General features: G+C 47.9%; 1 protein-coding gene across 30 annotated transcripts in view; it reads right to left on the bottom strand.

The window, feature by feature from the left end:
- Nucleotides 1–13,952, bottom strand: part of TRPM3 (transient receptor potential cation channel subfamily M member 3) — a 1,000,643-nt gene that overhangs the window by 76,305 nt on the left and 910,386 nt on the right. For 29 of the 30 annotated variants that reach the window (XM_089336758.1, XM_089336764.1, XM_070050833.2 and 26 more), the window contains 2 exons: nt 7,417–7,545; nt 2,415–2,666 (listed from right to left, as the gene is read on the bottom strand). In XM_089336758.1, coding sequence (XP_089192884.1) covers nt 2,415–2,666; nt 7,417–7,545 — 381 coding nt within the window. Of the gene's footprint in view, nt 1–2,414; nt 2,667–5,094; nt 5,276–7,416; nt 7,546–13,952 lie in introns of those variants that run through there. The other variant, XM_089336778.1, reaches the window with a different exon arrangement.

Raw genomic sequence — 13,952 nt, 5'->3', positions numbered from 1 at the left:
CATTCCTTAGTAAGAATTCATTCCAGTCAAAACTGGAGATAATTATGCCATTATTAAAATGATAGGCGTGGATCTTAGAATAATTTTGCTGCATTAGAGTGACTTCAGTTACAGCAAGTATTTAAATGTCACCAAGACTTTTAAAATTAATGTATTTTGTTTGTATGGCTCTTTTCAGATTTTATTTGTTGAAATAAGATAAGGTAACGATCAAAAAACAACCAATCTGATTATGTAATCATGTAACACAATGCTTCTTAACATAGGGTGATTTTGTCCCAATGGGACATGTGGCAGTTTTTGGAGACCTCTTCGTTGTTGTCATAACGCTGTGTGTGTGTGTGTGTGTGTGTGTACGTGTGTTTGCATACACTATACAGTGTCTAGTGAGCAGAGGGCAGGGCAGGTGCTCATCGCCCTGTGGTGCACAGGACCTAAAACAAAGAGTTTCTCAGTCCTGAATATCAACAGTGTCATGGTTGAGAAGATTTGGCCTAATTCTACAGCTGTTATAGTTCTTCATTTGCATGGGATCCATTTGAGAAGTTCACAAAAACTTGCCTTCCTGGTCCAGAAAATTCATCCCTCCACATATTTTTATCTATAAATTGGGGAACAGGGGAGTCCCACAGTTCCTCTCACTTAAGCTCCATCCATAGACTCAATGTTGAGACTCTCTGCTTTTAGACATAGGAATTTTCACCACAATATCAAATTCATGGTTAAAATACAAAGAAGATAATTTTACAACAGGCATATAATAGAATAAGATACACAGTTTTTTTTTCTAGTCAAAAATTTTCCCAATTGAACTGTAGTTCAGTTTTGGGTGAGTGGTTCAAGCATGTGAATTCAAATTTTCCCTCTCTAGAATGGGTTTGGTGAGACTTTTCCCTCAACAGAATAACTATGAGGAAATCTTTTCTTCTTTGATGTACTTGGAAAAACACATTATGAATTTAATGATAAGGGGTAGAATCTGTCAAGTTTCAAACTCTGAGCCAGACTCTGTTGACCATTTAATAAGTTATGTCTAATCACAACAACCCTAAAAGTTATGTATTTATCATTCATTAATGATTTAGAAATGAAAAACTGAGACTCAAAGAGGTTAAATAAATTGCTCGGTGTCACACCTAATTACGTTTGAATTCAAACTCTTCTTTTTGTGTGAGTATATCAGAACTTTCACAGGAAGAGTTCTGAGGAAAATTCATTTCAGTAGACTCACACATCCACCCACACACATGTTTCATAAACATTGAATGGTCAATGGTGTGCATTGCAAAACTTGAGTCAAAAAGGACATCTCTTGACCAATTGTTGGTTTCAACAGCTTATACAATGGAAGTGAAGTGATGGTTTTTAGCAAAGAGGCTTCTCATTAAGAGGTATTGGCCACGATAGAATGGATGCACTTAGCTTTTCCACACATGTCCTATGAAGGTTAAACAGGGGACACGCTTAGAAAAGAGGGCCAACTCATGAAAAATATGTAGTGTCTGGGGCCATGAGCTCTGTTTCTTCCTCTAGTGAGTCTGGAGAGGGAGCTGATTTATTTGTGCATTTCCTCAGAAATAAAAATTTGTGCTGTCCTCAGAAGGCTTTGGCCTTTGTAGAGAAAGTCTGGAAGCTGGTGTGTGGTCAAGAAGCACTGGAATGAATCGTTGGCCATTTGTGGGGAAGCGTATTACATGCCCCCTTGGGACTATTTTTGGAGACTGAAGTAAGTAGGAGCACCATTCTGGATCCTAGTTCCTAACAGACATCTTCTTGCAGCAGTGTGACAAAACACATGATGTGTGGTAGAACGTAGTGTTCACTTCCAACTCAACCTAACACAGCTCAGCTCAGCTCAACCGAAATAGACTGTTTTTCCTCCCTTTGTGTAGGGAAAGGCATTTTTCTAGCACTTTTTTTTCTTTTACAAAATTTTTAAAAAGTCCTAAAAATCTGTTGCAATATGTAATGAAGATCCATTCGTCCTGTAAGAGCCACCGAAATGGAGCCTCTGTACGAAGCCTGTCTACCTAAGCTCCTCTACACACACCTGTCTCACAGCACTCTCACAGCGCATGGTAATTACTTCTCTCTCTCTCTCCATTTCAAACTCGTGGAAAGAGCATTTGTGTGTACTCTGCACTCAGCGTCTAGTCAGTGCCTGGCACAAAAGAGGTGATCTTTATCTTTCTTCTGTAAGTGAATGGGTAACTGATGATTAAACTCTCCAATTTTTGTAAACAGATGCAGCCAAACTCCTAAACACTCAAAAGGCATTGAGAACACACAACATCCCCAGGGTGTCCAATTATGTAGATTTGGACAGCAGGCCCAGGTTTATTAGTTCCTCCTAATCTCCTCCCCCTCCTCCTCCCCTAGGAACTGATACCATGGAACCAGAGGACTGTGCTTACCATTTTTCCAATCATCATTACATAGGGGCCCAGGTACTTGTTCACGCCGAAGATGTCCAGCAAACGGATGTACCAATAGATGATGTTCACACAGTAGATGACCCTCCCATCGCTCCTGAAGGGCTGGTCTTGCAGACGTAGGATCATCCCGACGGAGAACAGGAGGATGGCGATGAGGTCTGTGACGTTCCAGTACTCCTGCAGCCACACCTTCACCTTCTGTAGCAGCTTCCCTGGCTCGGACATCAGGATCTACAGGGCACAAGAGAGAACGGGCTTACTTCTCTCTGTCTCTATGTTCGGCCCCGTCGCAGAGTGTCCGGGCTGGTGGCTGACATCTGGAGCTTGCCTACTTGAACACCTGCATGCTGTGAATGGATGATGAAGCTAAGCTAAGGTGATCCAGGGGCAAATATTCGGAGGCAGACATTAGCACCTAGTTTGACTCTCTGCACTGGCTTACAAGTCCAAGATATAGACTGAGGTTTTTGCTGTGAAACTATGGATTCCCAATATGCTGCACATCTTCTCAAAAATCTGCCATTTCAGGCAGCAGGGCTGCCACACTGAGCTACTCAGAACACTCACCTAGAGCCCTCCTTCCTTCCTCTCTTTCACACCCCTCATCCTCTGTACCAACAACACCATCACCTCGATTAAACACTAGCAAACCCAGCACTTCTCGCCACCTCCACTGCCACCCCCTATTCTGAACCCCATCGGATCCCACAGCCTTTTCACTGCCACCCTGACATCATTATCGCCCGCTGCCTTCAGTCCACTTTCGAGAAGCAGAGGGAGTGATCTTTACAAACCCATGCCACCATCTGAATGGTGATCACGAGGTTGCATGTGTAGGTAAAGACTCATCAAACTGTCTCTGTAGAAATTGTTCATTACAGGTAAATTATACTTCAATTAAAAAAAAAAAAAGGGAGAGACCCGAGAGGCAAGTGAACAACAGAAACTAAAGCAAATGATGATTGCATACTGAGACTCCCTGTCAGCTTCTGTTAGGAACAGAGAGACTCCAAACTCCTTCCCATGGTCCCATTTCACGCCCCACCATCCCTGCTCTGCCCTGCAGCCACAGAAGCCTGCCCTTAAGCATAACAAGTCTTCCGCCCTCGGCTCAGACCACTTGCACTTTCTTCATCCAGAGTTTTGAGCTTGGCTCCTTCTTACCCTAGCATGCCCTTCTTTGGCCATGTTGGCTGCAGTAGTCCCCATGGCCCCCAGTCACTCTGTACCACTTCTATTTCTTTAATTTTTGAAGTCTGGATCACTATAGGAAATTGCCTTCTGTTATGTGTATGAGGGTACTTCAAAGTATTTATGGAAAATGGAATTTAAAAGTAGTTTATTTTGGTGCAAGGTTGGAAATTCTTGTGTAGTTTTTTCATAATATGCATTTCCACGAGCTTTATGGGGTATGTATATGTAGGTATATATGAGTATGTTTCTTCCTTCCTTCCATAGTCACTGGATTATAAACTTCGAGGCCAGATCCTTTGCATCCCGGGCCTGTTTCATAACTGACGCTCAATAAGTACTGACTGTTGCACAGTTACCAGACACCTACTGACGGCTGGATGGCAGTTCTGGTTTACCTTAGACCTAGAGATAAATCAAGCCACACAAAGCTCTAGGACCTGCACAGCTAGCCAGCTGGGGTTGTACACCCACGTACACCCATGGTCCATCCCAGGAGGCGAGGGGCCAGGAGCATAGCTTAGTGAGGCTGTGCCCCAGGTCCACCTTCTCCAATGCCCGGTGTGCAGCTCTGAGGTTCCCATAAGGCATGGCTGTCATCCATTTCCCCGGCTCTGGAGATGGGTGACACAGGAGCAGAGAGAAAAGGCTTGGGACAGCTCTTTCGGCAGTCGGTTTTCAACCCTTATGGCTCCTGTAATGACTGAAACGCGGGGCTGAAATAGTAAAGGGGGTGGGGGTATCAGTAAGTCAGGCTGGGGCGTGAAGAGTGAACACGGTGCCAGGAGCCATCTGGCTGCCTCGTTCTCGTCCTCTGGTCCCCTGGCTAAGGCCCAGGCCAGGATTTCTTCAACTTCGGAGGCTTGAGAATCCCTAGGAGGGCTGGCTGATGGGGCCCGGTGTCTCCGCCTCCATCCACTGGCCTGGGTGGGGACGGGGGCTCAGCTTCCTAAGCAGTAGGCAGGTTATGCTGTGCCCACCGTTGGGGACCCTCCGGCCTACCACATCAGCAGTCCCTGCAGCTGCTCTCTTCCCGGTGGCTCTCCCCACTCCCTCCCTCCTCCACCTTAATGAGGCAAAACTCCACTGTGAGCAGGGAGGGGGTGGTAGGGCCATGGAGCTTTCCTAACCCTTTCTTTACACCTGAAGCTGCCAACCACAGTGCCCAGTAGAGCCGTCTTTCAGTAGTGGCTTTCTGTAGTGAAGTCCCTGCATTCAAAACAAAATAAAACCAGCGAAGCCAAGCAGAAGCGGAAGGGAGGAGTCGGGAGTCTGTCTCTTCACCCTCCTCTGCCCCTCTCAGGCCAGGGCCAGCACCCTGGGACCCGGAGGAGCCTCACAGGGGAGCAGGAAGGGGAGTGGGTCTGAGCTGGGTCCCTCGGGGTTTGAACCTGCCTCTCTGCGCTAGGCCGTGGGTACAGAAGACTCGCCGCAGCCCTGGGAAGTGGGCCTGGCGTCACAGGCTCACCGTGGGCTGGGGACGAGACGCCGCAGCCCGCAGCCCGGGTCCTGGGGCTGGGGTGGTGACTCGGGGCGGAAGTCTGTGCTGGGAGTGCGAGGGCAGCCACAAAGGCATCTTTGTGTGTCTGGAGCTCTTCCGCGTTGCGGGGACCTCGCGTGTGCGGATGGCAGGGACGCAGCAAAGCTGAGGCCCGAGGTGCCCCCTCCCGCCCACCCCCACTCCCAGCTTCCGCTGCCCGCCTGCTGACCCCAGCCCGGGAAGCCCGGCCCTGCCCAGCGCTGAGGGCCGCCTGGCGGCTCGCGATCTCGGGCCCGGAGGTTCCTGGCAGCCCGCCGCAGAACAGCCCGCGGAGGACAGGCTGCTCCCTGTCTTCTTCCAGCCCCGTCCCTGGAGAGGCTCCAGGCGCCCCGCGCCAGGCCTGGCCTTCGCTGCTCCGCACGGAGGCGGGGGCGGAGGCGGAATGCGCGCCTGGGCGTTCCCTCACGCGCGCGCCAGCGGGCCCGGCACCGCCGCAGGGCCGCTCGCAGGAGCAGCCTCAGTTCCCAGCGAACCGAGTTCAGGACCGGGCTTCGGTTTGCAACCAGGAAACCCACAGCGCCCGTCGAGAGGCAGCCGGCTCCGTGAATGGGACGAACCGAACCTAGACAAGCAGCCGGACCGAGGCAGGGCCTTCTGTTGTTCGGTATTTAAATCCAGGCCCTTCCCAAGGGGGCCTGGCGTGTACTCTCTCCCTAGCCAGGACTCGCGGTTATAACAACCCCCAGAGTAACAAGACAAAACCGAACCGCCATGAGACGGGGTCTCGGTACAAGGAAGAGTCTTCTTGCAGCTCCAGCACTCCCTGCTGGAGAATGTTCTAGAGTTCGACCCCAAGGCGGCAAGGACTTTTTAACTCTTCTTCACAACACAGCCCAGGGCACGGTGGATTTGTAGCAGCCTCCCCCGCCCCCCTGGGGCGCCTAACCGACTTTCCCACTCTGTAAGGACGGCGAGTGGGCTTGTTCCTGCGCTCCGCAGGGCGCAGGCGACGCGCCACGCAGCGGTTTCTGCGGAGAAGCCGCCTCCTACTGACTGCGGTTCTAGGGAAACTCCCGCCTCCCCCAGCGGTTTTCTCAGGTGTGTGGAGAGGGTCGAGCGGGGTTGCAGCGCCCTCTGGTGGACGCGGCCTTGATCACAACCGTGTCACTGGCTCTGAAGGCCCTAGGAGAGCTACTGCTTCTTCCTCTTTTTTCCTAAGAGGACAGCACAACGATTGCCCGTACGCCCCCCTGCATCGCCGGCGCCGTTACTAATGTCCGCCGCCAGAGTAGTGCCTGGGTCACCCCTGCCGAACTCACGCTGACACATCAATCATCACCCAGGGTCCATACTGCACCTGGGGTTTACTCTTGATGCTGTGTGCTCCATACGTTTGGACAAATGCATGGTGACCTGGACCCACTCGTATCGTCTCTCACACATTTTCCCTGCCCTAAAAACCTTCTGTGCTCTGCCAGTACATCTTTCGCCCCTCCTAAACCGTCTCCATAGTTTGCTTTTTCCGGGATGTGCTATGGAATCTAACTGCACGCAGCCTTTTTACACTGGCTTCTTTGTCTTAGTAATTTGCATCTAAGGGTTCTCATGTCTTCCCATGGCCTGATAGCTCATTTATTCATAGCACTGAATAATAGTGTTGTCTGGGAGGGTGGCTTTGATTTCACATAAATCGAATGGGGGTGGCATTTTAATGGTTTCTTGTAAGCCATAGGGATTGGGCAGGAGCAAAGTGGACCCTGTATCTCCAACTGGAGGGGCTACAAGTGTGTTTGCTTCACATTGTGACCCCTGGGGCTGGTGCAGTGGCTGCTACCCAGCAGGTGCATGGTAAATGTTGAGAGGGAGGAGAGCAGAGATGGATCAAACCAATACACACAAGCAGAGAACCTCTTAAAGTTGCTGAAACACATTTGGAGAATTACGGCTGCATTCAGCGACCCTGGGTAAGGAGTTGAAATGGGCATTGAAAGTGGCAACGTTTAAAAAGTCACATTTATAGGGATGACCGAAGAGGCATGTGAATTGTGTTGAACAAAACTGGAGGGTTGCTCGGGGCAGTAGTTACATTCCCAGAAAATAGGCTAAATCCTCAGCACTCATCAGCCGACAACTTTATAAAAATGTCCCCCTTGCAGGCTTGTCAAAGGGGGGACGAAGCAGCCCTGTAGCAGCACCAGAGAAGGGAATTTCTGGCTTAATTAGGATCCCCGATGCCCTGGTCCCCCCTTCATCCACAGATGTAGCCACACAGCAGCTTTCTCTCAGGTTTCCTTTCCTGAAAGCTGTTACCTCTCTCATCTTCTCGATGCCCAGGGTGAAAATGTAGGAGATGACGATCCACTCCTGCGTGGAAGGCCAGCGCTCCATCTTCACTAGCACGATGTAGTTGAAGAGCATCAGGTAGCCGATGTACGCCAGCTGCAAGGAAACACAACACGTGCTCTGTCTGCAGAGGCCCAGCAGCCCTGGCCCAGGGCAAGGCCGCCGCACAGGGGCAGCGGGCGGGACACGGCGTTCACCACGAAATGGGAGCTCTAACCTATCAAGTGGTTTTTACAGAGACAGCAGTACTGGAAATCACTTGCAAGGCAGTTGCCCCCTTCCCCGCCGCCCTGCTCCTGAGGCCCCAGGACTTTGCACCCAGGTGTCACGATGCAGCGATGCAGCGTTTGATTTCATAGTGACCCAGCTGCCTGTGTCTTCCTGGCTGAAAAGAGACCCTCGTGTGTCACGGGCTGCTCTTGCTCCTGCATGCACTTTAGGTCCGGAACTGGGCGGCCCAGTGAATTTTTTGCAGATTAAATGTCTGTGAGGAGGGAAAGAAGATACATGTGATGCCTGGGAATTGGTCAGGCCTGCACAGGAGCAGCTCAGTGTCATCTCAAAGCCCAGTTCACTTCTGAGTTAATATTTTTTTCCCTCTTCTCCCACCTGGAAGTGCCTGGCTTGCCCGTGACCTGGGAGGGTGTTCCTCTTTTGCAAGGTACCACTTACCCCAACTGGAATATTCCAGAGACAGGACAACTGATACAAAGGAATGGACCTGTGTGGCCCAGCATGGACTGCAGTGGGATTTAATTCCCACGAGGCTCTAGCACCTTGAGGTTGAATTGTACTGACTGGCTGATGTCTGTGAGAAACCCCTCGGGGTTCAGGTTTGGTGCCTGTTACTGGAAGATTCCATCTGGTCAAGCTCAGTAGGAAATCTGGTAGGGCTTTTATGTAAGAAAATGCACCCGAAGGGAAATGGCAGACAAGTCCAACTCTAGGCAGTGCCTCAAGCTGCTGGCCTTAGGGGACTCAGGAGTGTGAGCAGGACTCAGAGTCTGCTTGAATATTCTGCACTCCAAGGAGGCAGAACAGGCAGAGCAAAGAACAGGACACAGTGTGGGCAAAAGGGTGGCGGTCTCGAGGGTTCTGGAGATACTGTGTGATTTCCAGGCTGTGGAGGAAGCTTAGAAGGTGGCGGAAGCTGCAGCCTAACTGGGAGATCCTTAGGGGTACTGCTCGCTCTACTAGTGGGGCTCCTTCTCTCCCTCCCTCCCTCTGCCCTGCCCTCCTTTCTTTCTTCCCTTTCTTCCTCTCTCCCTCGCCTTTTTTATAAGTGATTAATAGATTGTTAATATGAGTCAAAGTTATTTCTGAGACCTCATTTGCATACAACTGTGGCAAATAATTCTGTCATCTCTTAAAGGATAAAAATCCATCAGAGTTCAATGAGAGCATGGATTGCATTCGCAAGCAGGAAGATCACTACAGCGAAGTTATACAGACGCTGAGGGTGGGGCTGCCACTCCACCTGAGTGCTTTTCCCTTGCACACTCCCTGCCCACTGTCATTTCAATCCATGAAATCTACCTTCAAGATCATGAACACATCGTGAAAACTTCTCCTGAAAGACTTCACATACAATCATGTAGGGCATTGTGTAAAAATCAGTTCAGGGGGCTGGTGTTGTGGTGCAGCTGGTTAAGCCACCACTGGTACTGTCATCTGGGCCCCAGTTTAAGTCCTGGATGCTCCACCGCTGACCCAGCTCCTTGCTAATGTACCTGAGAAAGCAGCAGAAGATGATCCGAGTGCTTTGACCCCTGACACCCATATGGGAGACTCAGAGGAAGTTTCTGGCTCCTAATTTTGGCCTGGCCCAGCCCTGCCTGTTACAGCCATTTGGGGAGCGAACCAATGGATGAAAGATTCTCTTTCTCTCTCTCTAACTCTGCCTTTCAAATAAATAGATTAAAAAATCAGTTCAAAATATGACTTGGTCCATATGTTTTCTTTTTACCATTATAATATGCTGCATTTACCCTCTAGTCACTGTGAGTATTGCGCTTTATAAAATGCAAAAAAATAAATAAATAAAATCAGTGGTTCCAACTCTAAAATACACTCTCTGCCTCCTTCTGATTTGGAGACCTTCTCTCTTCCTCATTGTTTCTTTCTCTTTGTTGGATCAAATTCCATTGCTTCAAGGGGGAAATAAATCTCTTTTTAAAGTATACTCATGTATTTAGGTTTGCCAGGCAGAGTGACAGAAGGAGGGGCAAGCATGGAGCAGGGAGAGCAGATATCTTGCATCCCCTGGTTCACTAGCAAATGACTCTAAGAGCTAGGGTTGGGCCAGGCCCAAGCCAGAAGCCCAGAACTCCATCCAGGTCTCCTATGTGAATGGCTGGAGCCCAAGTACTTGCGTCATTACTGGCTGCCTCCCAGGTGCATTAGCAAGGAGCTGGATCAGAAGCAGAGTAGCTGGGACCTGAACTACCAGGCACTCTGGAATGGGATGTGGACTTCCCAAGGGGAGGCTTCATCTTTTGTGACACAATGTCCATCTGTTATGAATCTTGTTAACTGCTGGGTTTTTATCACTTGACCCAGTTAACTGCAAAACACTCCAAAGCATTATCTTGTCACCTGTAGTCTCAGTGACACACAATTCCTCTGCACTTCAGTGCACAAGTCCTCTAACCTGATGGCTATCCTCTGAATACATGCCTTGTGTGGCTGGAAGGGAGGCAGGCATAGAGGTCAGTGAAACTTGGATTTAGGGGCTGGTGCCATGGTTCACTTGGTTAATCCTCCGCCTGCGGTGCTGGCACCCCATATGGGCACCGGGTTCTAGTCCCGGTTGCTCCTCTTCCAGTCCAGCTCTCTGCTGTGGCCTGGGAAGGCAGTGGAGAATGGCCCAAGTGCTTGGGTCCTGCACCCACATGGGAGACCAGGAGGAAGCACCTGGCTCCTGGCTTTGCATCAGTGCAGTGCGCTGGCCATAGCGGCCATTTGAGTGGGTGAACCAATGGAAGGAAGACCTTTCTCTCTGTCTCTCTCTCTCACTGTCTAACTCTGCCTGTCCAAAAAAAAAAAAAAAAAAAAAAAGAAACTTGGATTTAAATCCAGGCTCATGTACATACTAGCTGTGTCATCCTGTGGTCACTTAAATCTGTCCCTGCACACTGCAGAGATCATCGCTACTTACCCCATAGGGCCTTTGGAAGAATTTGGGATGTATCTCTCTCTCTCTCTGTTCATCTATCTATCTATCTAATCTATCATCTATCCATCCTGCCTATCAGCTATCAGTCATCTAGCTGTCTATATCTATCTATCAATCTATCATCTGTTTATCCATCAATCATCTTATCTTTCTACTGATCCCTAGCTATCATTTGTCTGTTTCTATCTATGTCTATCTTCTATCTAATGAGCCATCTCCCTCCATGTGTCTGCCTATCTATCAATCATTATCTATCTCTCCTAACCCATTGTAGAGGCCCAATGAATGTTGGCTAATAATAGTCAACCTCTTTTTTTCAAGATGCTTCTTCTATTCCTCTTTTTTTTTTTTTAAAGATTCTCTTTATTTATTTGAGAGGTAGAGTTACAGACAGAGGGAGAGGCAGAGAGAAAGGTCTTCCATCCACTGGTTCACTTCCCAGATGGCTGATCCACAGCCAGGAGCCAGGATCTTCTTCCAAGTCTCCCACATGTGTGCAGGGGCCCAAGAACTTGGACCATCTTCCACTGCTTTCTCATGCCACAGCAGAAACATGGGTCAGAAGTGGAGTAGCTGAAACTTGAACTTGTGCCCATACGGGATGCCGGCACTACAGGTGGAGGCCTAGCCTACCACGCCACAGCGCTGGGCCCTCTGTTATTCTTTTTATCCCTCTTACTTCTGTCCTGTTTCCCTTTGATCCCCCATGAACTGTTCATACCTCTCCTCTTTTTGTCTTCATTATTGTTTGTTTCCACCACTTTCATCCATTTTAGCTCCTGTCCTTGAAATCAGTTACTATAAAGTGAACTTTTCCCATAGTCAAGCTACAATCCCGAAATATAGACATCTGGAAATAGAGCATTAACTATGTTTAAATGGCACAATAGACGACTGGCTGTTGTCCTTGAAGTGACCTATTTTAGCATTTACCAACATTCATGCAGCCTCATTGCAGATTATCTTCACACAACATATGTTATGTGTGTATGTGTAAGATGCTAATTCAAATATTCCAGAGAAAATGGAATTAGTAGCTTATTTTGAGGCAAAAGAATTTAAAATTCATGCATAGTTTTTTTCATAATACACATTTTCCATGAACTTTTGAAGACCCCTTTTGTGCATATGTGTATATGTATTCTATAAGTTTTAACAAGCTATGTGTAGAACATCAAAGCTTTTGAACAGAAATATAACCTTGATTCTTAATTTAGTCAGTGGGCATCCTATAATAATTTGTGTTTTATTTGCTTATGTGTTCTTTTTTACAGTTTCCATTAACCAAGATGCATGTTTCTTAAACTATCAAACACAAGGACCAAAGCCTGCCACAGTTTGCTGTGGATCCCTGGTGGGGCCATGCTATTCCTGACTTCTTCCCAGGCCTTCTGCTACCTCGGGAGAGAAAAGGGGGCAGATGGTCTTACAGAGAGAAGAGTCTGTCACTGCTGGGGAGACCCAGGGTGCACGCTGTGTCCTCTGACCTGTGGCCTCTGCGCACCTTGAGTCTGAATCCTCTCCAGCTGGACACTTGAAAGCAGCTCTCAACAGAAGCAGGGTGTGGGAGCCAATTGGCTTCCTGCCGCCTTCTTCTTGGAACAAAAAGGACCCAACCTGTTCCCTGGGAAACTTGCTAAGATGAAGAGATGAGATTGTATGAAATGGAAGACGTGTACTGCCTTTTGGAACCTTGCAAGAGAAAGGGGGCATTGTAGGGTATCAGGATCAGAAACACAGAGAAGAATAAGACCCAGAGCACATGGGATCTTCATCCTAAACTTGAATTTTATTATGCATCACTGGGGATTTCAAACACTGACACACCTCACCTCCATTCCACTTCCTTGAAGCCTGAACCTTGTTGATACATGAACATGGATACCTGAGCATCATTTCACCTGCTGCAAACTATGTAAGCAGAGCAGTGTGTCCCAAGCTTCTCTAATCATTGGACTCACCTGGGAGCTTGTTCAACACAAAGTCTTCTCAGGCTCCTTCCTGGAGGTTTGATTCCCTGGATCTATGATGGGGCCAGGAATTTTCACTACCAATACAACTCCTTATCATCATAGAAGTATTAAAAATATTGGGCTAAAAAGTTGAACACTATCTAGAGTGGTGGTTCCCTCCCTGACTGCTCATTACAGTCACCTGGACAGCTTTGCTAGAAACAACACCAGTGGCTGGACCTCACACCCAGGACACTAACCCCCTGGAAGTGCCACCCAGGTGTTAGTGCGCTACTTCAATCTCCCCATGTTATTCCAGTGTGTGGCAAGGCTGAGAATGACTGGCTACAGAGTGAAGTTGGGATTTAAGGCTGTTCTTGGCTACCCATTGCCTCAGATAAGTAAATGGGGAGTTAGGGGCCGCAAGGGAGACACCATTACTATGACACCGAACTCAGAGCTGGAATGAAAACAGGGATGCCTTTGAAGGATGACAGAGGTGAGTTCTCCATTCATACAAGTGCCAGTTCTTGGAACCATGACTTCTGGTTTCTTTTATGCTCTGCAAACTTATTGTGCCAGGGCTCTGCTTTATTTTTAAGGCTTCACGAGCCAGATGGTCCCTATAGCTGTGAATCAACTCTACTGTAGTAGCATAAAAGCAAGCAGCTGGACTATGGGGAAACAAATGAGTTTGGCTGTGAGCCAATAAAACTTTATTTATGGGCACTGAAATTTGAATTTTATGTAACATTCATGTGTCATAAAGTATACTTTTAAAAGATTTTATTTCAATCCTTTAAAAAATGTAAAAAATGTAAAATTCTTAGTTTGCAGGCTACAATAATAGGCAGTAGGCTGGAGTTTGCTAAGACCTATTCCAGGTTGAGACAATCAAAGCGTTGTAGCATGAAAGGTCTGGCCCTGGTGTAAAATGGCATTACAAATGTTATTCTGATAAACTTGATGTTAGGATTAGGGAGAATATTCCTTCCAATATTATTGGGTGCTCAATACATGATGTTGTTGAGTTGATGGATGAATATGACGCTGATTATTACTGTGCAGTGTAACTAGCCCAGGAAAGCAGTTGTAGCTACACAGTGTTGACATGTTCAGGCACTGTCCTGAGTGCCTTACATGTTTTAACATATTTAATTTTCACTGAAGTCTACAAAGTAGGCACTTATTATCCCTACTTTGAGCTAACTGGGGACAGCATGGGAGAGTAACTGGCTGGAAGGCACACAATAGTAAGGCTCAGATGGGCTCAGAACAACCTAACCTGTCTGGTTCCAAAGTTCATGCTTGCTGCTACTAAGGTGTTTTCTGTAAAGTAAAAGTAATATAGATCTGTATGAATCTACAAAGAGAAG

The sequence above is a fragment of the Oryctolagus cuniculus genome, chromosome 1 (assembly GCF_051225735.1).
Source record: "Oryctolagus cuniculus isolate XC-2025 breed Fujian yellow rabbit chromosome 1, ASM5122573v1, whole genome shotgun sequence".
Taxonomy (NCBI): domain Eukaryota; kingdom Metazoa; phylum Chordata; class Mammalia; order Lagomorpha; family Leporidae; genus Oryctolagus; species Oryctolagus cuniculus.
The sequence above is the reverse complement of the archived record's forward strand: the minus strand, read 5'-3'. Positions and strand labels throughout refer to the sequence as shown.